At 39.3% G+C, this 25,292-nt stretch overlaps 2 protein-coding genes across 2 annotated transcripts in view; one reads left to right on the top strand and one right to left on the bottom strand.

The window, feature by feature from the left end:
- The window catches only part of cdk17 (cyclin dependent kinase 17), a 45,699-nt gene extending 26,923 nt beyond the window's left edge, over positions 1-18,776 (bottom strand). The window contains exon 1 of the mRNA XM_084710693.1: positions 18,441-18,776. The gene's annotated coding sequence lies outside the window, so the exon portion shown is untranslated. The remainder of the gene's footprint in view (positions 1-18,440) is intronic.
- A 1,697-nt stretch (positions 18,777-20,473) lies between these two features.
- Positions 20,474-25,084, top strand: phyh (phytanoyl-CoA 2-hydroxylase). Its single transcript, XM_084711363.1, has 9 exons — positions 20,474-20,564; positions 21,340-21,395; positions 22,078-22,188; positions 22,785-22,953; positions 23,040-23,121; positions 23,579-23,760; positions 23,848-23,997; positions 24,213-24,344; positions 24,843-25,084. The coding sequence occupies exons 1-9, from the start codon at positions 20,499-20,501 to the stop codon at positions 24,894-24,896; spliced, it is 1,002 nt and encodes a 333-aa protein (XP_084567489.1). The 5' UTR covers positions 20,474-20,498; the 3' UTR covers positions 24,897-25,084.
- The last annotated feature ends 208 nt before the right edge of the window (positions 25,085-25,292 follow it).

The following is a 25,292-nucleotide window of genomic DNA, read 5'->3' as shown; positions in this document are numbered from 1 at the left end:
TTAACTATTAGTAAAATGCAAGGTATATGTGTAATGACCAGTAGGGGGAGCTATTACTGAAACTCCATAGGCTACAGTGCATTGGGACACAGAAGTAGTGGTAGAATAAAATCCATTTTAATGAAATGTCTCGTAAATAATGGTGTCAAAATCCTGGATTTGTGAAACTGGGTGGAGCCCTAGGAAACTGTTAAAACTTACACTCCACAATAACAGGAGCCCCACAGAGTGTAAAAGAAGTCTCCTGACCAGTTTCTCTTCAGTGTGCTATATTCGACTCCTGCTCTCAGTTTACGGTTTCTGTTTTAGTTTCAGTAAACTTCAATTCTTACTGAATCACGTTGGTTTTTCTTGATTTTTAAGGAGAATGTTTGAACTTCGAGGAACATGTTTTGGAGGCCCTGAGGACTTTGGCCCACAGGAAGGTGTTTCCCAACAACGCTTGTACAGAGAAAAACAAATTTCACCATGGGACAACAAAGACTATCTACCAAAGCCTGTCATGCAGTGGCGTGTTCCTCTGAGCCACAAAGCTCCATTGTTGCCCAACAACTATTAAAAACAATCAATCAATGAGCCACACCATTACACTGAGTGACATGTTCTGTCATTAGAACAGACAAGGCCACCGTAAGTTATTTTGAGTCAATCCCACATGCACTGTCCTGTTACTAGCAATATTCACCAATGCGCCAAATGCATATTCATCCATGGCTGAAAATAGTCCCTAATAAATGCTGTTTGGGTAACAATTGCTACAAATTACCATGGCCAACATTTTGAGGAAACTACGGGGCCTTTTAAAGAATTAAACTATGTATTTGTGGCCTCCTTTTAAGTTTTAAGCCTTCTGTAGGAATGAATTAGCTTGGTCTGAGAGCCACAGACAGAGCAATCTTTTGAAAGGATTAGATATGCACTGACTGCAATTTTCTAGAACTATACTTGACAGAATACATAAGGATTTTTGTAACTTTTCTTAAAAGTAAAATTAAATTGGATGTTCATAATAAAACAATGACTATTACGTGACTTTTAGATTTTCTCCAAAAGTGCTCCAGGTTACAGGCAGGCCTTACATTAACATTATGTAAAAGAGGGGAGCACAATCTTGCAAGAGCTCAAATGGAACGTGATTTCGCGTGAACTCCTGTGGAAGCAGATGTAAATAAACCAGAGACAGAGGCGGTGTAACAGTTTGCTCTAGTAAAGCTTTGCAGCGAGGAAAACAGAAGGAGAAATTTAAAGACTCTGAATGAAAAGATGTTTGAGGAGACACATCAATGTTTATTCTTCAGCCAGAACTGGAGATGAGATTTGAACTGCTAGTTTATGAACAGTAGCCTGCTGCTGACTAACATTAGCCTGAAGAGCTACAAAGTTTACTGTTGTTCAGCGACATCAGCTGCTCAGCTGCTGTGTCTACTTGCAGACTGACTGTCTTCTCTTTATCCTGTTCTTGGAATCTGTCACTAACGGCAACTTAATGCAAGCATGTGTCTGAGTGTGTATGTGGCTATGACCAGTGCTGTCACAGCTGTGATGTTACTGTCTGTGTCACAGTGTGTGTGGATTGCAAAATGTGTGTGAATTTGACCGGTTCAGAATCGGACGTGTGATGCTGACTGGCCAGTCACCCGTCAGGGAGAACTGCCAGTTCCAGCCTCTGGATGGTCGATCGCTGCATCCTTGGATAAGAACAATAAGTAATCACATCAGCCTTATCTTTAATTTCATCATGAAGGCAAGAAAAATATCTAGAATCATCATCTTCACTATCATCTAAAAACAAATTGGTTTCAGGGCATTTATTTTCTTTGCAAATTGTGCAATCATTCAATTATCAAGTGTCCTTTATCTATGAATGTCTCTCATTGATCAATTTCTCCCACCTTCACAGTCTGCTAGCCTCCTACGCCATCACACCACAGAATGGAAATCACAGTGACAAACATGTTAATCAAAGCGGTTTAGATGAAAAACTGCAGCTCAGACGAAAAAGCTAGAAGGCGAAATCTGAACTCACACAGGTGCTCACTTTGGATTTGTCCTCATTTACAAACGTCTGGTTTTAGGATCACAGGTGAATGTTTGCACGGCCTCAGGCCCACTTACATCACTGCGGTCATAGAGGGATCACACACGCACACACCGACAGCAGGGAGTTTCCCTCACATTGCTGGTATATATTACAATCAAAGCACCCCTGTCTGTCCTACATGATGTAAACCACTACAAAGCCTTCAAAGACCAGGAGCACCAAAGGGTATCACCTCCTGAAAGCCTACAGGGTGGATGAATCCCTCCATCTGATATCTTTGACTACCACAACTGTGAAGCCTGCTTACATAAACAATTTCTAGACAGTTTCACAGACACTGTACTTCATGCTGATTCCCCGCATTTTAGCGCTGTAGAGGGTTTTCCAGCTCTGAACCCAATGGGAGTTTGCATTTTTCCAGCAGATGAATATTTCCTGAAATCCCAATGTCCTATAAGTGTCTAGATTCTGTGTTTTAAAGGCTTTTCAACACAAACTTTTGAGCCTTCCTTGACACGCAAAATGTAAAACTCAAGAATTCTGAGCCTCAACCCAAAATATCTTCAGCCTCAAAACTATTAGCACTGTCATCTGCCTTCAAGCGCCCATTTCAGCTGAACCCTACTGAGTACAGTCACAAGCATGTGTTTGTGCAGCTATGAGAACACACACAAACAGAGCATCAGTGCTGCTGCCCGGTGCAGTGGGTGCTCTCCACTGAAAGACCCTTTGTTTTGCTCGGGAGAAACTAAAAAGGAGCCTCAGCATGACTGAACCAGAGGGGCGAGCTGAAATAACCCTGCGTGTTTCTGCGAGAGCACAAAAGGCTACAATGTTAATACTAATAGGAAATTACCAATGGTCATGAATGAAAACATGCCCTCAGGTGATGATGAGATGTAGGAAGAGAAGAGGAACAAGGGAGGTTTCATAGTTCAGACTTTAAGAGAAGTGAGAATGAAGTGAGAAAGTCCGAGTGGTCAACAAAAGACACCAGACTCATCCACATGTCCATCTGTGTTGCTGACTTTGATGCTCCGTCCTAACACCTCAGCATATTCAGTTACTGTAACCTAGCATCATCGGAAGTGAGAAAAAAGGTTAACATTTTATTTGAAGGGGTATGTAAAGCGCGTTAAGGAGTTTTAAGGCGTGTTTATGGATGCTTATGACTGGGACCCTTTCATTCTGTGAATTATGTCCCCAAACAATGTCAACTTTTAAAATTAAAACTGACATAACTGACCAAATGACACTTTAAGATAACAATCATAAACATTCAGTTAGTTTCCTTCATGTCAGGTTTATGACAGTGTCATGTCAGTCTTATACACACCCCTTCAAATACAGTGTTACCGAAAAAGACCTTCTACTGTAGCAGTTGCAAATCTAAATGGTCTGTCATGCAACTAATCTACATCAATAAACATCAGTCAGGCAACAGTAAATACAAGGAACAACAGGATGGCTCTGTGTTGTTGTTTTCTCATGCGTGAAAACTGCAATTCAAATGTATCTTTGTCTTGTTTTTTTTAATCCACTGTGGGTCTTATTTGCCCAATCTTCACAGTTCTTCAGATATGGTGGAAAGGCAAACAGGAAATGCCCAAAAGGGGGTTTAGTTCCTGAGATTTGTTGCTCCGGTTGACTAGTTCCTGGAAGATTTGGCTTGAAAAGTCTGTGACAGCCCTTACATGCTGATGTTTAGCAGCTACTATGCTAATTAGTAGGGGTATCACAATTTTAACATTAATCAAAAATTGATCGAAACAAGATTTCAATTTCAATAATCAAAGAACTGGTAATTCTGGAGAACTTTGCGTGTGTCCAAGGAAAAAGACAACACTTCAAAGATGGCCCAGCGTTGCTTACGAGACCTTATATCGCACTCGATTCCATCATTTAAAAAGAAGAATTTAAAAATGTAAATGACAGTTTTCAGAGCATAAAACCAATAAACTGCTGATCTTTACAGATCAAGACTTTATGGTCTAACAATTGCATAGCCTTCTGTGTTAAAATCAAATTGTGGATTTGGAGAATTGTGGCAACCCTACTGATTAGTAAAGTTGAGCTTTTAATTTGCCGGTATTTAGTCAGAAAAACTGTTCAGATAATGGGGCTAGATGGTAAGTGAAGGGTTCACAAAAGCCATTAGGATTCAATAACGCACCATGAATATCTGAACCACATTTCATGGAAACTATCCAGGTGAGTTGAGATATTTCAGTCCATACCAAGGTAACGGACCAACTTCTCGAAAGAGCGACGAACAATGCCATCACTAGTAGAGCCACATCACAGCGAGCGAGTGAGCTGCTGCCCCAAGCGAAAGAGTTCAGATGTACCAGGTTCTGATGTGGGACGCGGTGTAAGATGGAGCGTGACAGGCAGATAGGTGTGACATCAACAATAATGCAGGTGATGGACTTGAACCCGAAGGCAAAGTTCTATATTTACCACTTGATTTACATTTCAATTCACACCTATGGTCTTGGGTAATGACCTGACGAATTGGATCACAGATACAAGTGATGCTCAGCCTGATGAGGAGCGTGACAAGCCTGAACATCCAGAAGGATCTTGGGATGAAAACTGATTAGATTTTATTGATACCAATGCCATTATCAATGTGCTTATTTGGTTGAGAGTCCTTGTTTTAATGTGTATTTTTGTATATAATGTTGGATGCAATCGCATCCATACAGATTTAGGAGTATACAGCCATCAGATCTGTTCGGTATCAACCAATATGCAAACTTTAGGTATCGGAACTGGTATTGGGAAGGGAAAAATGGATGAGGAGGAATTATTCATCCTACGTGGACCTTAGATCCTCCATGAAGATGTGAAGGGGCTACCCTGCAAAACCTGCTGCTACCGCAAACCAGACACACATTCAGATAAGAGTCAGAAAATGGAAACATTAACTGGCCAAAACTATTTCCTGTTTTGTCAGTTTGGTTTACGCTAGTGGCTTCTACCTGTATATCACTCAACACATCGTAACAGTAAGTGCTAAATTGTTATCATGGAGCACTATTATCTACCACGGAAAGACATAAACAAAAACATGATGCACAGAAGAAACCAACACAGAGAAGAGCGAGGAGAATACAGATCTTGGGGTCTAATGGGTGAGATGGAAAAAATGAAGATAAAGACTGACGAGAGGAAGGGCGAGCTGGTGGGAGGACGTTATTTTTAGGCATGAATGTTATAGTGTCTCCCAGCTGAATACAAATGCACACAAACAAATGTAAACACAACACGTGGCGCACCATTACCCTGTCGCTCCCATGCCACATGACAAACACAAACACAAAGCCCACAGGCCACAAAACATACAGGGGACTCAGCTGACACACACACACACACGCGCACACACACACCAAGGATTGACCACATGCCCAGACACTCCACTGTCATCCGTTTGCAGCGGGAGGAGGGTGACATTTGAAAGAAACATAGATTCTGTATGTAGTATATACAGTACATGTACTTTTTGTGTGTGTGTGTTTATGTGAAGGGGTTAGCTTGAGGTCAGACCAAAGGCAATACACTTCATCCATCTCCCAATTACAAAACAGAGATCGTGTGCAGGATAGATGATCCTCTTATCTGTTGTTCACACCGGCACTGTAATCAATCCACACACACACACACACACATACTCTAGGAACTAGAGCTCTCAGAAGCAGGAAGACTGCACTCCAATCCAGGCTAACAGTATTTTGTGTTCAGATGGACATGTATATGGATCGTGCTTTCCAGATTACCCCTGATTGATTTAGCTACACTAATCAAATTTTTTTATATTGACAAAGGAATGAAATTACTATGTGTATGTGAAAGGGGTACACCATCGTAACAAACCCACAGTGGATTAGTGAGGAAGTTAGCCTCTTTAAGCTCACTGTGTTGGTTTTACGGCATAAATTTACTGTTTGGCTCAGTCTCATCGCTCTCATCAAACTCTTTGTTACTTTTTTAGCAACAAAAAAAGCTCAGATAAACAACTGAACTCTACCTTCCCTGCATCAAACAACAGACAGACAAACTAGCAGCACTCACAGTTAGCAACTAGCTGGTGAACACATTGGAACAGCTAAAGGCAACTGTTTGCTAACATGTTATCAATTACACCTTTATAAGGTGTATAAAGTGAAAGTACATCAGTGTTGTGTTTAGAGCTTGTTGTGCTGCCTCAATGTGGCCAAAAAAAAAAAATCAATCAACACAGGTTTAAAGTTTGCCAAAAATTACAACTTTCCCAAAGGTGCATTAGCTTTAGTTTAAGTAGGTAAAAACATCATTTCATTCTCAATCAGTGGTTTTGGTTAAAACCTTTTGCTTTAAATATAGACCTGCACAGCCAGACCTATCTCTACAACGCTTGGTGCTAGAAAAAGGTCTCTTTAAACATATCATCATTCTGCAAAAGAGGAAATAAATGCTCTGGTTTGTTTGCATTTCTCTAAACCAATCACAATCATCTTGGGCTGCATTTAGCTCAGGATGCAGCGACAGTCACCCTGCAAAATAGTGTTGGCAGGGAGCTGGGGGGGAACATTTGCACATTGATAGGCAAGACCTGGCATTAAAATGATGATATCACCGAAAAAGATTAAGTAACAGCTGCTATCTTGTTTATGTTTGTACCATTAGTAACCCAGGTGCTAATTTGCCATTTTCAGCATGTAGGTTGCTGGCTTGGAGATTGTTGTTGTTTCCTGGAGACTTTGAAAACAGAGACAGCAGTTGTGATGCTGCCCAGCTGTGATGCTGCCAAACATAAAAAGCCAGTGGTAGGCTTATACTCACAGTGTACATCTGGTCAGGCAGACCACTTATAAAACAGGAGGATTCTATGATAAGCTACAATTATTTAAGCTAATATATGATATTTGCCACTACAGTTCATGTGTATTGTGTGACTGATTGATGTGATGCTGATCATTGGTAATAATAAGACAAGCGGGTGTTTAGTTCTGTCAGTGCTGCTGTTCCCTCTTGTATTTATATACAGTCACTGTGTTGTTTGTGTAGTGAAAGTGGCAGAGGCAGTTTTATTGCACATGAATGATGTTTGTATGACTCTGTTTACTTCACTGTAGCTCCTGACAGTATGAACACGTGATCTGCCATCACTTACTGAGTGCATAGTTGGATAACGTGCTATAAGTCCAAGTTTGTTGCTCCTCGCCGCTATCCAAAACTGACAACTGCAGCTTGAAAGTCATAAAGTATGAACAATGTGCATGCATTTAATGTGGCCCTCAGGATAGAAATAACACTGATCCTTTTATGGCAGTAAAATTATTTTGTTGGAAAAACATTAACCACCTGTTGTTAACCCTCTCTTTGCTCCTCCAGCCGTGGTGATCTGCAACAGCACACATGTACAATGCCCCCCTCATTTTCTGTTTGTGAAATCAACACCATCCTTATCCTCTGGTCTCTCTGTTACATAACTCTCGTCTGTCACATTATATCCACAACAAACTAACGAGGGTTAACGAGAAGCTTCCGGTCTGTCCAGCGCACACAAACACACACGGAGCTGGATAAACACAACATGCAAGAATGTGTGTTTTCCTGTCTGGTTGGTGAATCCAAACACACAGCTGGAGATGGCACATTCCAGCAGAGAGAGATGGGAAACTCTATGAGCCTAAGATGACACACACACACAAGCTGTGTTGCCAATGAGAGTATATTATGCAAACTACGTTGTACTGAAACAGAAAAGCTGAAAGAACCTCTAAGCTCACTCAATAGGAACTTAATTAAAGATTAAAATATATTTTTACATAACAAACAGCAATAAAAATGAGTTTTAGACATCTTTTCATTTTGATGATAAAAATGTCAGGTAATTCTGCTGCAAAGTGATCTGTGACTTAACTCAAACATTTCTCTTTGTCTGAAAAAAAGTCTATGAACACAGCATAATAATTAGCAACCTTAAATGCTTTTAATTTGAAAATCTGCATGAACAAAAACTCATTCAGATTCCTGTCAAAAAGCTCCAAAGTGACCAACTATAGCTTTAAAATGTACTCAGTCAGATCAAAGCAACAACAACTATAGTCGTCCGCACCCAACAACAGAGAAACAAAACCAACACTCAACCACAGAGAGACTTCTAAGGCTGTCAGGTCGTCTTACACAACTGAACAACAGGACTTTAAACTCCCTCCTCTATTATCACCTCTCCTCCTCCTCTTCTATCTGTTTTATGGCTTTCCATCACGCATCCTTGTTCTCACGCCCCACCACTCCCCTGAACACAGTCTCCAAATCCATCTCCATTCACCCCGGGGCCTTTGGGAACAGGTGTTCACTCCCTGAGGTGCCCTATTTTGTGCGAGTGAGTGTGTGTGTGCATATGTGTGCTGCTTACACCATCCAACAGTGGCCTGGGCTCTTTCCTTTCGTTGAGCCAAAGAAGGTGGGATGTCCCAGCCTGAGACAAACATGCAACATTTCCCATGAATTCATGACATTTGCTGCCCAAAGAATCTCTCTGTGCCTACTTCAGGTGCTGCGTGTCAGGTCCTGTGTTTATCCTACTTTTTCATGCCAATATGGCTGCCAAGAAAAAGATCTATGGGAACATTTGTCGCATTCACCAGTTTTTTTGTATTTACAATTTTCTTTTAGATACAAACACAATTTATGAGCGGTCCAGACCTGTGCAGTTAATTTGCTGTTATCCAAACTGAGGTTTTTTCCACTAATGACTGTATGTTTCGTTAGATTGAAGACATTCTGAGTTTGACAAATAAATTATAATTGTGTCAACATTATTCTGTTTTGCACATAAAGCCTAATAGCCTCTCCTCATTAATTTAATGATGTAGCCTATTATTACCTGCTGTCAGGTGTATTGGCTGTATATCTTCTCATGCAGGTTTATGAAGTTGCTGTCCACAGGAAAATCCTCACTTATTCTGTCCTCGATCTCTGTGATGGCACCTCCTATGTTTATTTTTCCTTTGAATCCATTTTCATATTGAGACATTTCTTCTTTATTTCAGTCACAGTCCGGCCCACAGGTATCATAACACTAACAGCACTTGTTTTTCCTGTTTCTTTATTTTAGCAGGTCCTTTAATTCCACTGCCGACGCTGTTAAAATGACAGATTTTCCTTTATGGATCTCTGAAAGCAGGACTTCAAGACTCCAAACTCCTAAAGTTCTTTTTTTTTTACTCTGTGATGCAGTTTTCATGAATGAATACTTCCTGACACATGGAGCAGGAAACGCAGCCTTATACAGTATTATTGAGGCATTACTTATGCTGATTTGCAAATCTCATTTACATGCACTGAAATACAAACAGGTGGATCCTTCACACAGTTACTTAAACTTAAAAGTGTTTGCTGAATCTGCCTCGGCATGTTTGTATGAGCCCTTCGTAAAAAAAAAGTAATTTAAAATAAGAATATGAAAATGTTCTTGCATGAGGACATATATCTTTATTGCCTACAGCTGGGTATTGTTTGATATTTTTCCCTCTCTGTAGAGACACCATAAGACGTTTTGATGCTTTATTTTGAGAAATATAAACCTAAAAAATATAATATTAACTATACTACTTTCTACTATACTATTTTCTACAACACAAGGAGCAAAATAGCTTGATTAACTGCCTTCATAAGAACGTAATACCTTAAATTTGTGGGAAATATAATTATTTTCTCACTATGAGTTAGACTGAAGCCACTGTATGCAGCACCAAGTTAGCTTGGCAGAAAAACAAGAGACACTGGAAAACAAAAATCTATCCACAAACATCTCTAAAGCTCACTGAGTAACATGGTGCGAATCTCATCTGTTTCATCCATACAAAAAACTGCAGTGTAAAAACGACACATTGTGATTTTACAGTGGTGTCAGACTATTTCTTGGCCAGGTGCAGGGACTTCCACGAGTCTCTGCTGGTTGCTTGCCAACCTCTTAGCGACAACAAGACTAAAAAAAGTTCTCCTCCATTATTTTCAGCTGCAGGGAAAGAAAATTTCCCTGCAGCTGAAAATCAAGAAACGTGATGGAACAGATTTTCTATTTCTTGCCTCACCTCACCTTGCCAAACCTTCCTGTGGAACAACTGTTTAAAAGCTGGTTTTATCTAGTTTTTATCTTTGCTCTCATGCGCTACCCAAAGATCTCCTTTCAGCCAATCTAGAATTGCACTCTAACCTCTTCATCCTTGGGTTTTTCTGTTGATAAAGACCGAGTTTCTATGTTTCTGTTCAGTAACGGCTGCTATCACTGCTCATGTAAGAGTGTTGCGTTAATCTGATTAGACCAGATTATTAGCGTGTGCAAATGCACCTAGCAGCAAGTCTGACCTCGAATTGATCTGACCTTTCAGATAATGATGAATGAGATGCTTACTGGTGCTAATACGCTGAAGAGCTTGTTAAACATAAAACCTAAGAGGACTATTGGGAACCTTCTTCCATTACAACACACTCCTGAATTAATTCGAAATGGCTAAGTTAAGAAGCAGCAAGGCCTGACTATTGTCTCTCTAGGCTTCATGAGTGGTCCACTTTTCGTGACTGTTTCTGGTGAACCTTCAGTGCACTTTCTTGGCACTGATTGCAGATAACGCCTGTCTGTGAGGCAATGATTAACCCTCTGTGAAGAAAGAGGGATAATTAGAGATTCCTACTCGAGATTAAAAAGGAAACTTTTATGCAGAGGCTGGAATTAAAAGCAAGAGGAGGCAGCAGGGTAAGAGAGGGTGATCAGAACGAGATTACACACGGCCTTTTTTTCGAAATCCCAGAGCTCACAGGTTCAAAAAAGAGCGAAACATAAAATGAAACAAACCAAACTCAGCTGAAGGTAGAATAATTTCATTGTCATGATTATTTGAGATATGGACAGGGTGCCAAAATTGTTTTAGATAAGCAGGCAGATGGTGGGGGTTGTGTAGGATGGGATGTACTGAACAGCAGAACGTCAAAAAATAGGCCACAGCTGACTACTTGGCACAAACACTGTACCACTTATTTGTGTGTTTATGTGTTTGCGTGCACACAAAATCTACTTTTACAGTCTTGTATTAAAAAAACATGATTTGACAGACAGCAATTTTCAATTTAGAGAGTTTATGTCACATCATTTTTAGATGATGTCAGTTGTCAAGTGTTGAACTTGACAGAGAGATGGTAGATAGTGACAAGTAGTCGAAATCTCCTACTTAAACTTCTAAGTACATCTTATCACTCTTTCAGGCTTATCACCATCTGTGTCATCAGTATTATTAGGGGATGTCAGTCACATCAAATCTTGTTTAAACTAACCCTTACTCATCAAAAATCTCTTTCTGTTAATATTACGTGAAAGCATGAACAGTCATCCTTACAATACAGTCGCAATATCAAGGTATTTGATTTAGTGCTGCAACAATTAATTAACTATTTTGATAATCAATTAATCAGTCTGATTTTTTTTAAAGAAAAAAATGTCCAAATTCTGTGATTCCAGCTTCTTAAATTTGAATATCATATGTGTTTTTTTAACTCCTCTCGGACAGTAAACTGAATATCTTTGTGTTGTGCACAAATCAAGACATTTTAGGAAGTCATCTTGGACTTTGGGAAACACTGATTGACATTTTATGAACCAAACAACTTCAATTAGTGGAGAAAATGGTAAACAGTTTGAGTTATAATGAAGATAATTGTAACGAGAGCGACTTGAAAAATACATCCAAAATTGTGGAGCCCACGGACGTACATCCATAACGGACAAGATTAGGACGAGATTAATTTATCAATTGATCAAGAAAATGATCCACAGATTAATTAACAATGAAAATGCAGCCCTAATTTAGTTAAAAATACTGTAATATTTGATTTTGTCACCCAGCCCTACCACTGGGTACTTTAATTTACAGCAATGCCTCTTATTCTGTAAGATATCATATGCTTTCACGATTGAAGAATTTATGGTATGTTATTTTTATTTTATTTTATAAAGATATATATCATCTATCATGATATACCCTTAAAATACTGAGAAATTATTTGTAAGCCATATTACCCAACCCTAAGGAGTCATAACTGTCAGCAGTTTGTCAGTATGAAGCTGTTATTGATGGACATAATGCCACTTTTGAATGTGATCTTTTAAAACCAGTCTCACTAATGTACTATAAAACTAAATAAGGGCTGCATTTTTCTCAACCGACTGAATGATTTGTGAAAAAAGATTCCTCCACAACATGAAAAATCATTTCCCCATAGAAATAGGTTTGTAATTACGCTGGATACAAACTTATCTTGTCATATGTGTATATCACAAACACAGGTCTTTGTTTTTTTTATTTATTCATGGAAAATAATAAAAAATAACGACCGCTGTCAGAAAAATCGTGATTAGATGTTATCTTCAAGCCTTTCTGAACTTGTTTTGGTACATGCTGTATTTCTTAAAACAGCCAAGTCAGCCATTTGTATTAAAGTTAAGGTTTAAAGTGAGGGTTAATTTCATTAGGCAAGGCTAAGTGTTGACTAATTAGATCATGCACACGATAAAGTAACATCGGGTTGAAAAAAGTATTTGAAAAACTGTCATTTTGTTAGCAAAGTAAAACATCATCGCTGTGTTCAGATCCTCACTGATGTGCAGCTGTGTGTACTGTGTGTGCGTGTGTGTGATGATGAATATTTCAGCATCCTCACTGTCAAACAACACCACTCGTGAGCACTCACCACGTAAGGGAAAGTGACTTCATGAATGAACTGCAGCCCCGTTTATTTTCATGTGTGACCTCTGTGTGTGTGTGTGTGTGTGTGTGTGTGTGTGTGTGTGTGTGTGTGTGTGTGTGTGTGTGTGTGTGTGTGTATAATCCCTGTCTACTGCTGCTGCTCTAACAATGCCACTGGTTAATCTCCAGATTATGAGCCAATCCCAGTCACCCAACTCAACCCTCCACACACACATGCATAGCAAAGCATGATGGGATGGTTTATCCAGGGGGCAATTGGATGGGGCATGATGCCAAAACACACAGGAATTATGACAGTATGTGTGTGTGTGTTTGTGTGTGTGTGTGTGTGTGTGTGTGTGTGCATGTGCACAGAGAGACAAAACTGAGTATTACAGTAGAGTGTGTGTGATTGAGAACACATTTGGCCATTCTCTTTCCCTCTAACACACATAGCTGTCCACAAGACCAAACATCCCTACTGACACCCAAACACAATCAAATGACGCCACACACACACACACACACACACACACACACACACACACACACACACAAATATTACACGATGTCTCCATTTTACTGTAAAATGAAACACACACACCAGCGTGCTGATAGAGCTGTTTGATGTAGCATGACCTAATTTTTTTACTTTTTAGAGGTAGAAAAAGGCTGTGTGTGTGTGTGTGTGTGTGTGTGTGTGTGTGTGTGTGTGTGTGTGTGTGTGTGTGTGTGTGTGTGTGCTAGACAATGAGCACAACACTCTACATTCCATGCATGTCTGACATAACTTTCCTCATCAGTGTTTGGGTGTGCGTTGTGTGTGTTCATATGGCTTCAAATGTGTGTAAAGTGTGTGTTCTCGCTGCACCCAGCCCACACTAATTGTATTCAATCTGAAGCCCTACAATTATCCAGACCCCAAAAAAACCCAATAATTACTACTTCACCTACATGATGCCCACCCTGTGGCAGTGCAGTGGCAGTGAGAAGTTTCCCATCAGCCACCAGGGCCTGTTAGCAAGTCTGCCTCTGAGATTTAGTAACACCCTGCTGCTTTTTATATTTTCTGTACCTACGCAGGTGAAACAGGGAGCTGGATATTTTTTTAGAGCCCACGTGATGCAGGATTGTTGGAGCTGATGACGACACCGATATTAGGGCATAAAACAAATCCAATATTGATATTACATGTGATCTGTATTATCTTGAATATGATGTGCTTTTTTGGTTGTATTATAACAATCTATGAAAAAAAACGTTAAAAATGTCACTATTGTTTTAAAGGTCCAGTGTGCAAGATTTATGTTATTTTACTGCGGAAATGAAATTTAATATTCATACCTATGTTTTCATAAGTGCATAGTCACCTGAAAATAAGAGTCTGTGTTTTTGGTACCTTAGAATGAGCAGCTTTTATCTACAGAGAGACCTGTAGGTTTTCCAGGTTTACGATACACCAGTCAAGCTCCAATTTTTCTTTTACCAACAAAGATGAGATGGGGATAAAAAGCTTATTGGCCTAGGAGAGGTGCGTGTATGCACATCGGCACACACGCACAAAGAAAAACGTAAAAATACAAGACATTCATACATTCAGTGCTGCATTCCAACACATACACACATGTTAACTCACACACACAATGGAACATACATGCTCATACAGAGGCACACACAGACACAAATGCTTAAAATCATATTAACACACTGAAAGAGACAAGGACACAAAGCGATGTGCACACAGAGAAACACACACACACACCTATACACACCTCTCTAATCAATAAAACATTGCACAAGTTCGAGTTATATAAACAGAGGAGAGAGAAAGAGAGAGATAGCAAGCTGCTGGCCTGGTTGTCAATGGCAACAGTGTTTTGGGGGCTGATCATCAGTAATGTGCAGTCAGCTCTGCTGCAAAGCATGGTGGGATATCATCATGCTTTGCACATGATGATGTTTTTTCAGCCCTATGCATAGATACAGTTCACTACATCATACTTAATAATATAGTAACATTTAGCAATAACATCCTAACAGTATCTGCTCCGGTTCATCCACATTCCCACTTGATGCCCACTGGCACTCCATTTTTAGACACAGCAAACTGCTGCAGCATGGAACATCAGAACATTTCAAGCGACAGCAAGCTGTTCGCCTCACCATACTATAACGTCATCAACCACATTTCACTGATTTTACTAATGAGTGTGATCTTGGCTCTTCTCTCTTCAGTCTTTACACAAGTTAAAGGGGCACCCCAATGATTCAGCACTTAGCACTGGCCTTCCATAACGCTGGCACTGAATGGTAAAAACTCAAAGCAGCAGAGTGTAGAGTAGAGTAGAGTGTATGGATATTTTTCATTTTATGGATATTGATAACCAATACGTACCAGTTTATCATGGCCTATACAGATTATTTCTAATTTCACATTTTTGTATTGTGAGAAAGTCTTCATATAACCAGTAGTTTGTGCACACAAAAACTTCAAACATACTCTGGCTTTTATAGAGCATTTTGCCTTTAAAATTTAAATGCTGACGGATCAGATATTAGTATAGCCAATGGTTATTAGCTCTAATGTCATTATGAGACCCACATCACACCCATCTTTCTAAGAAGTCTTCTGCTGACAGGACCTCTTGCTCTGTTTCACTCTGACTTCTGCTCACACTTTTTTGTTCCAACAGGAAGTTCTGAACCAGTTTTGAACCAATCACTGAAGTGTGGTTGGGCACATGATGACACTTTGATTTCTCAAACTGAAACCAATCACACATCTGAAAACCTATCTGTACCAGGAGACAAGTCATTTCATTGTACTGGTCATTTGTGGAAGCAAAAGTAAGAAAGAGCATGAATGCGTGTACAGTGTGTGTGTGTGTGTGTGTGTGTGTGCGCGCGCATATTCACAGTACAGTGTCTCGTGTTGCTGCTGTATGCGACATAATGCAAAGACAAATCAATACACACACTGCTATACAGCCCACACACATGGGGAGGAGCGGGCTGTCAGGGTAATTACTTCGTCCTCTGAGGGTGTATCACTCTCACAACCAACAGCCTAGATCTTAATGTGGGTCAATACACACTCTCACATCCGCAAGCACACACACAAATGAGCAGCCAGTTGTTCCAGATGTAGGATGGTGGAAGTAAATCCAGGTCAAACAGGAAGTGGAAAAGAGCCTAAGTGCATTCCGGATGCTTCAAAGCAGAGATGGATGTCAAGTGGTCGATATAACTGGTTATCATCCGCTGGTGATTCATTCGGTGATGATATGAAGCTATAAATAATCTAGACTGAGAACTGGACTGTACACACACTAATTAAAATTTCTGCATTAAAGTTTTAATTTTAAAATAAAGAAAAATTCCCAAATAAAAAATTTAAAATTAAGCATTTTTAGAAGTTTTTTTTAGGAGTTTAGACATTAGTTTACCTAAGAACAATTGACTTAAAGGGACAGTTCACCCCTAAATCAAAAAACACATATTTTTCCTCTTACCTGTAGTGCCATTCAGAGTTTTGGTATGAGTTGCTGAGTTTCGGAGAGATCGATCATAAATATGTCTGCCTTCTCTCAAATATAATGGAATTAAATGGCACTCAGTTTGTGGTGCTAAAAGTATAAAACAAAACATATGAAAAACTTAACAGAAGAGCCAGACCAATATATTGGTTGGCCGATATCGGCCTAGAACAAATGTAGTGACTCCTGCGATCTATTTCAGGCAGTCAACTGAAGCACCTCAATCACATGTAACATGGCTTACTCTCTGTACATACTAAACGCACCCTTTCAATCTGGTGGTCTATTTAAACCGCTAAAACCTCCCATCTCTCCGTCTGCCTGTCAGTGCCATTGCTGCCCTGCAACAGCATCACTGCCTGCTCATTCAGCCCAAACACCACCCCTGCATCCACCTGCAGGCTCCAACAGGGGGTCCAAGATATGTGTTCATCCCTCCTCAATATCTCTATGTAAAAATAATCTGCGAGGAGTGATGAGGTCAGAGCCTAGAACTCTATGTTCTGCTGCTGCAATACACATTCTTAAATGTGAGATGACTGACTTAACCATATCAGTTTATATTATTAACTGCTTGTATTTTTCTGTTTTGTTTTATAGGCAGTACTTTATTTGCTCCATTTTCTTAAGTCAAGTTTAATATATACATATGTTTTGAATTGTATCTGGGGTTTTTTATAGCTATTTCTTATTATTAAAAAATACCTGTGAAAGTTCAGTGTTTCGGTGCTCTGGTGCATTTTAGATTTTACATATATAAATAAATAATCTCAGCCAATATGTCAATATCAGGGTTTTTACTCCCTAATATCAGTATTGCCATCAAAAATCCAGTATTGGTCTGGCCCTCCTCAACAGCGTTGTCTCTTTCTGGAAGTTATGACCTGGTTACTCAAGATAATCCACCAACCTGTGAGCAGTTTCGTGTAGGAACCAAATACACTCTTCAGCCGTATCACTGCACAGAAGGAAGTGTGCATCTGCTCATGGAAGAGAGATTACAGCTCAGCCAAGGTGGACACTAGGTTTACAGACCACACTGTCACCAGCACAGGCTACTCATCCATGAGCAGATGCATGCTTACTTCTGCACAATGATACAGCTGGCGGATGTAGCTCTGTAGAGAGAAAATAGATCCTACATGAAACTGCTCACAACAAGGTCTGTGGATTATTTTGAGTAACCAGGCCATGCTTTCTGTAGAGAGACATTGATATCTCTAAGACTCAGCGACCCACACTAAAATCATTTAGATGGATAAATAACAGGACAGGTTGGAGGAAGAATATGCATTTTTGTTTTTGGGGGTGAACTGTCCCTTTAATAGCTCACTGTTTCCAGGGTGACAACAGTATGGTGCATTTCTATTATGTTGGATTTATGATAGTTGGCTGCAAAAAATGTTTTTTATTATAAGCAGATGCTTGAGGTGCTCAAATATCCACATTTTCACTGTGAAAAATAGAATTGTGCTGTTTTACATGTGAAGGGAAACTCTTGCAGTATTTATAAAATACATAAGAATAAGGACAGTCTGGTGTGGGCAACATGAGTCTGTATACAGACATTAGCTGTCTTTGAGTGTGTCTGTAGTATTATGTATTGATTTTACAGTAGGTTTATGGTATTTTTTGGAGATCTGTCAATCACAGAAATCAAACCAAAATGCACGAATGTTCTTCTGTCTTAATTTCAGTATGATATTTTACGTTCAAATCATATTCATACAGTTTTCTGTGTTCTTTTTTCTAAAATATTCCTCTAAAATTTACAATAGGGTTTCTGTCGTTGGGGGGTAGCCTGCCTGGCTGCCAATACATGCGTTATGTAAACAAACCAAAATATTTGCATCCAAAATAACGAAATAAGAGAGTTTATGTTTCAGATATGTGTGAGGCGCAAACATAACAGTCATAACTGCAAATAGCAAAACAGAAGGTAGCTGTAACATATGAAATATAGCAGCTGGAGTCTGGCAGAATTATTCTTCAGCTGCCGTTTCCTCTGTTGTCATTTCTACACACCAGTGTTCAGCCTTCGTCCAAAGCAGCCGAACGAAATGTAACGTCACGGTGTCCATTATCGGACAGACTGGGTGTTATCCAGAAATGACATTTGAGCAAATTTACCTGAAAATCGTGAATTCCGTCGTTTCAAGCCGACTCTCCGGAGCAGTCAGGCCCGGATGCCCTCCTCCTCCGCTTTATCCGCCCACTGAAGTAGCCTGAAACACGGCTCCCGTCTGTGTTCGGTTTGGGTTCCAAACGCTCCGATAAAAGAAGAAATATCCTCCCAAACACACAGAAAGGTGTGAGGGCTGTGAGGACGGAGGGCGAGAGACCGAACCCCCAAAATGTCGTTTGTGTGGCGGTGAGAGCAGTTTAAAGCGGCTGGAGGAGGATCTGCTGTCGACACGGGAGAGACGGGAGGGGTGCGAGCCAGCAGCCTTCAAGTACCACACAGTGAACGATGACGGAACTTCCTGTAAAATTTCAAAATAAAACTACTCTCAGCGAACATGTGTCGTTTTCTCTCACACCTATCAAAATACAAGCACCAATAACGATTTCATTCTATAGTACTTTGATAGCCACAGGGTTCGTCATATACATTTATACATACATTCTTGAGGTAGTGTTTTAACATATGTAATCATACGACATATATAATATGTATGTAATAATATATAATTTAATAGGAAAGTCAATTTGACTCTGCTCTAATGCTAGAAAACTGTCGTTAGCTTGACGGAACTAAGAGGAGCGGTAGGAAATGAAGATAAACGAAACAATGGTATCTTTATTTGAATAGCTTTCCTTTCCGCTCTTTCGTGTAAGTCATTCGCTTTTAACATTGCAACACTGTGGCTTTTCAGCTGTCTAACACTGCAACATTGTCATAATGTTTCAAAGTGCATTTTCTCCCTTGTCCCAGTCCGTTTTCAATGAAACTTTGGACGTGCATTGCTTTAGGACAATAATACAATAAATACAAACAGGAATAGCCTATAAATCTTTGAAAATAACAATACAACAACAACAACAACAACAACAACAACAATAATATAACAGGGGTGTTACAATTGTTTGTTAAAAGTTCAAAATGTATGTTACGTTGCATTTTACAGTTAAAAATAAAAGTACATTTTCGAATTATTCATTTTAAAATAATCTTTGAAATTATTAAATGATTTTACTTTCTGTATTTTTTTCTTTACAATACATTTGGAGATTAGATTAGAGATCAGACTATAAAGATTTACAACGAAATTAACTTTCTTACACTTGAAAAGATGACATCATGAGTTTGAGAGCAATTTCTCCCTCCCTAATTTTGTCAATTTAAAAAGCAGAAATATTGGTATTAATAGCCATAATCTTTGTGACAAGCAAAAGCAGAACAATGGGACATAAATAAACTGAACACAAACTATAAACTCAACTAAATTTAATTTTTGGTTGTTTGGCGCCACCTGTTGGATAAAAGCTGCCATGTCTATAATTAATTTAACTACTGTTGAACATTGGTAATACAGATTACAGAATATGTAAGTAAAATTAGTATCATGAGGAGGTCTGAATAAAGATTAGTATTGAAAGTTTTTGAATAAACAAAAAATACTGCTATAAGTCTAATTTACTGCTGTGGTATCTGTTTGTCGTGGTATTCTTTCAAACGCCATTAATGTATTCTCCATGACAGAATGACATACTGTTGGAAGTGTAATTTTATGGAGGACCAATACTGAAAAATATAAATAGGTATATAAATAAATTACTCATTAAATAAATTAATATTCAATTAAATGCGTCAAAAATATATATAAAAAATAAATGTAGACATTTATTTATTCATAAAGTGTGAAAATAAATACAGAAAAATCACATTTTATACATTAATTAATGCCTATTTATTTTCATATTATTTCTTGAACATTTCTGACATTTAAAAAAAAAAAAAAAACATTTTTATATAATTTATTTAGTGTATGTTTGCAGTCTTATTTTTCTCCTCATAATAATAATCAGGTCACACAGACCTGTATGAAGTACAGCCTACACAGTCTTGACAGTGAATGTGTGTATGTGTGTGTTATCATCGTCAGTGCCCTTTACCCCAGTCACTCACTCTTCTCTGCAGCTGTCCTGTGCACCTTGATCACACCGGCATACCAACCTGATCTGGAAATGTCTCGGGCTGCAGAAAGACTCAGACTGCTGATCAATCATCTTGATCGACCACCCGCTGCGGTCGTATCCTTTTGTTCTTCTTTCTTTATGCATGTTGTGTCATCGAAGCTCCTATCGGAACACGCTGACCCGCTAACCGATGGCTGAGCATCTAAAGGCGGACAGCTCTGGTGGGCTAAGCCGGGGTTCCGCTGTGGACCGCAGGCCTCCGTCGAAATAATGAGAAATACAGGTGTAATTCATTGTTATCATTGTTTATGAATGCGTTATTAACGTTAATGAGTTTAGTTCTTGTGCTTATACTCATAGTTATTTTGAATTGAGGCTGCCGCCATTGTTTCTGTACTAGCTTGAAGGTAACTTGTTATTAACACCTTGCTAACAAGGTAAAGGTTCAAAGTCGACTACTTTAAGAGTTTTACCAAACGGCAAATATATTCTACACAACATGAACGCCCTAAAACTGTGTCTTCAACAGTATTTTTGTCATTGGCTTTATATAATTCAGGAGGCCAGTGTGTGTGTATGTAGGTCAGTTAGCTAGCATATAGCTAGCTCGTCTATTTTTTTCGTTAATGAATGTTTATTGATTCTACACTGATATATACAGAAATCAAGCGCAACAGTCTATTAAAGCAGTATTTTTAAGATAGCCAGCAATGTGAAATTGTTGATTCCATCGTTGGATTTTAGAGAAATTTGGAGGAAAATTGAGTTGAAATCTGCTCATATACAAAATCTGCAAAGAGTCCATAGCAGTTTCTTCTAAACTTTGGGAAAGCATCTGTCTGAGACATGTTACCACTTCTTGTTTTTGTCCTTCACTGACTTTCTTCAGACAGCTGCACCGACATATGCTCAAACCTATACCTCCAGTCACCCTCAGAGACTGAGGTAGGGACACACCTTAGTTTAAATCAACATTAATTCCGACAACTGCCTCGGTAGTTGCCTCAGGCTAAAGGTTTACATGCCCACAATTATACAGTCCTCATTTATCATTCACCTTTGACACAGTTTCTCCAGTCGCCTTTTTGATCACATCTGATGTCCTGGTTTTCTGCTCCTGTGTAGTTGTAGCAACAGCTGGTGGTGCGTCCAGTTTTATTTATTCAGATGACAACAACAAAACAAGCTATATTTTTAAGCTGGTATAGTGGCAGAGCATGTTTCATATTTTTTTTATGCAAGTTTCAGAAAACTCTCACATGTCCTACTTCTTATCATGACCAGGAGATAGTGTGTGATTTTTCTTAGCCAGTGTAACAACACATTATGTGATAACAGCATCACGTAATAACTCAACATTATGTAATAAGTTTTCACTTCATTATGTAGTAATGCCCACATTTTGTGATAAACAGCCTAAACAAATTATTACATATTGCATAGTGTGATTGCCTAAACACATCTTAACTTGGGACTGAGAGAATTAAAAAAAATTGGAAGAATTTACTATTTAATTTATATTGGTCTTGTTGTGCAACCATTTTTTCTCTCTTCTCTCTCTCCTTGTCTGTATTGTCATTGTTGTTATTGTTGACATTTGTGTGTATCAATATGTTGTTTTTGGTAGGTACACTCTTGATACTGACCTGCTGACCCCAGAACAGCGACTCTCGTATGAGGAAAATGGCTTCATCCTCATTAAGAATCTGGTGTCTGGCGAAGACATCGACAGGTTCAGGTGACCATCAGAAACTCTGACAACTGCAATGACAAGAAAATTTTGCTTGCAGGCAGCATATAATTATAAACACATCTCTGCTTGTAACTGCAGTAACTGAACTGTAACACTGATGAAATACAACTTATTAAGATAAATCTATTGCTCAGATTAGCAAACTCACTAAACATTTGCTACTGGGGTGCACCAACAGAGATTAATTTACATTCATTTTATTCAGAGTTTAGAAAAACTAGGTTTAAAATGAGTACATTTATTTTTAAAAATAATCAAAAATAAATAAAATCAAATAATAGACGATGAGGAAAAAAGAGACTGCCAGCAAACTGTTTTAATGGATCAACTGGAGTGAAAGAAAGAAGAGACGCATCACGCCTGTCCCTTAACTTTCTTTGAGGAACTGGATTATTTGGTTATATCCATCTCAACAAGTTAGCCATTTAAAAGTTATACATCACATTTAAAATTGGAGCCTAAAGGTTAAAACTTTATTATCTTATTGTACAACGTAATGTGCATCAAAATGCCACATGAAATATCCTTTTTAGACTTATATATTGTGCAGTGCTGAAGTGTGATCTGTGTTTGTCCTTCAGGGAGGAGTTTGAACGGATCTGTCGACAGGAAATAAAGGTTCCCGGTCTGCTGGTGATGAGGGACGTGGCGATTTCTAAGTCAGAGTTCGTTGCGGATCAGAAAGCGGTCTCCAAACTCCAGGACTTCCAGGAAGATCCTGAACTGTTCCGGTACTGCGCCTTACCACAGGTACAACACACACACACACACACACACACATACAATTAGATCACAACACTGATGGTGTTGGTGAAACTTGTGTTTTTCTATGTCAGATTCTGAAGTATGTGGAGTGTTTCACTGGACCCAACATCATGGCCATGCACACAATGCTGATCAACAAACCTCCTGATGCAGGTAAATGATGTTTACAATTAAATGTTTTTCGTTTGTTTGGAGAACCACTGGAACCAACTCTCTCCGTTTTCTCCTTTCAAACTGCAGCTCAGTTTGTCATCTTGATGCACAAAGCAAGAACGACACATAGTGCCGTCATAATGGGCTCAACACCAAGCCTGGAGGGGCTCCAGTGTTCACAGTAGCATTAAAAGATGTCCAATTGTGGATGTTAATCTTCTGTGTCCTGTTAATTAATTAATTCAAATTAAACCCTTCCTCACTGCAAACTTAAAGGCACACTGTGCAGATGTATTGAGAGGCACTGAATTGTGACATATCATAAAAAGGTTAACCCCTTCTGACACAAATCACGAGCAGAATAAAAGCACAATATTCCCCAAAACTGAAAAAAAATATATTTTAGCATTTTAGAACCAGGTTCAGGTGTTATGAGATGTCCCTCCTGTTATTTCAGGTAAGAAGACGTCTCGTCACCCGATGCATCAGGACCTGCATTACTTCCCATTCCGTCCAGCAGACCGGATCGTCTGCGCCTGGACCGCAATGGAGAAAGTGAACAGGCAGAACGGATGCTTGGTCGTCCTCCCGGGAACTCACACCAGCACCCTGAAGGAGCACGACTACCCCGAGTGGGAGGTAGAAACACGCACAAACAGTTCTAAGGGAAGTACAATTGCATCTGCTATGAGCTACAAACTCATACACTGTCTCGGGTGTTGTCAGGGTGGCGTCAACAAGATGTACCATGGAGTGCGTGACTATGACCCACAGCACTCCAGGGTGCACCTGGAGATGGAGAAGGGTGACACCGTCTTCTTCCATCCACTTCTGATCCATGGCTCTGGCATGAACCAGACGCAGGGCTTCCGTAAGGTACTACGCTACCCATAATCCACCTTAAACAAACTGGCTCCATAACTCATTAGCTCCCTGGATTTCTTATGCTCTTATTTTTCAGTTACGAAAAGGAAATTCTAACAATAAATGTGATGAAAATACACTGAAAATTCAAAGAGGACGATATGTGTGTGTGTGTGTGTGTGTGTGTGTGTGTGTGTGTGTGTGTGTGTGTGTGTGTGTGTTTCCAGGCCATCTCCTGCCACTATGCTAGCTCTGACTGTTATTACATCGATGTGGCAGGGACCACACAAGAAAACATCGCGAAGGAGGTGAATGAGATCACAGTCAAGAAGTACGGTGTCGAAGACATTGACTTCAAGGTCAGACATTTACATTCACATTTCATTCATCCTATTACAGCTGATAACACAATATGATACACATTTCATTGCAAGCATCCACAAGCATAGCACAATGAGAACTCAGTTATGACTTTAAATTTTACCAGAGAAAATTTAAGCCCTGTCTTAATTAGCATTTGTCTGCACTTCTACTGACATTTACGGCAATGCAGTACCCGCATGCTGCACTCAAAATGGCCAAAAAGTTGAGTGTGGAACGCTGGACACTTCTCACCCTCAAGCGTCACCATCTTGTCTAGGTAGCAAAAGAGTCCTATAGCTGCATTGGACACATATCCCAACACCAGCTGTCTGTTGTATGCATGTTTCACCCACCAGGTACCACCAAACAAAAAGAAGAATGACTGGAGGTTATATGCTAAAGATGAGAGAGGAAGAAAGCACAACAATTCAAAGAAAAGAAAATATTGGTTTGTTTTTGCTGAACTGACCCTTTAACTCTTGTTTCTCCTACAGGATAGCTGGGCTTTCCGAGGCCGCCTGGTGCAAGGAGAAAGGACTTCATTATAAAGGCACCACTGGCATGCTACGAAAAAAATGAGCCGAGCTGAAATTAGAAAAGATTGATATGGAGATTGAGTAGGAAGCAATAGGGCGCATTTACATTGACACAGAAAGTGTTCAAGGCTCCCTTTAAATGGGCTGTTAAGTCATCATGAAGAAATTATTAATAATTGTTCTTATACAATCATTAATTTCCCTTTGTAGTGGAGAGATGTAATTTTAGATTACCTTTTTCTTTACTGGCTTTAGGGCTCATTGTAACATTTTTTTGGAAATGTAATCTGGAGCATGTTGTTCTAACAAAACATAAAGACATGAAATATTATTTAAATAGAAAATATCAGTATCACTTATACATTAAGCAAGTTGCTACACAATCTCAGGAAGAAAAAAACACTTGAC

The sequence above is a fragment of the Lutjanus erythropterus genome, chromosome 22 (genome assembly GCF_056507025.1).
Source record: "Lutjanus erythropterus isolate fLutEry1 chromosome 22, fLutEry1.hap2, whole genome shotgun sequence".
In the NCBI taxonomy this organism is placed as follows: Eukaryota; Metazoa; Chordata; class Actinopteri; order Lutjaniformes; family Lutjanidae; genus Lutjanus; species Lutjanus erythropterus.
The sequence above is the reverse complement of the archived record's forward strand: the minus strand, read 5'-3'. Positions and strand labels throughout refer to the sequence as shown.

Bases quoted from the DNA above. Each gene is read 5' to 3' on its own strand.
- phyh (XM_084711363.1), top strand. From the start codon at position 20,499: ATGTCTCGGGCTGCAGAAAGACTCAGACTGCTGATCAATCATCTTGAT. The intron at 21,396-22,077 runs GTAGGGACACAC...TGTTTTTGGTAG, and splicing joins AGTCACCCTCAGAGACTGAG to GTACACTCTTGATACTGACC. The intron at 23,998-24,212 runs GTACTACGCTAC...GTGTGTTTCCAG, and splicing joins AGACGCAGGGCTTCCGTAAG to GCCATCTCCTGCCACTATGC.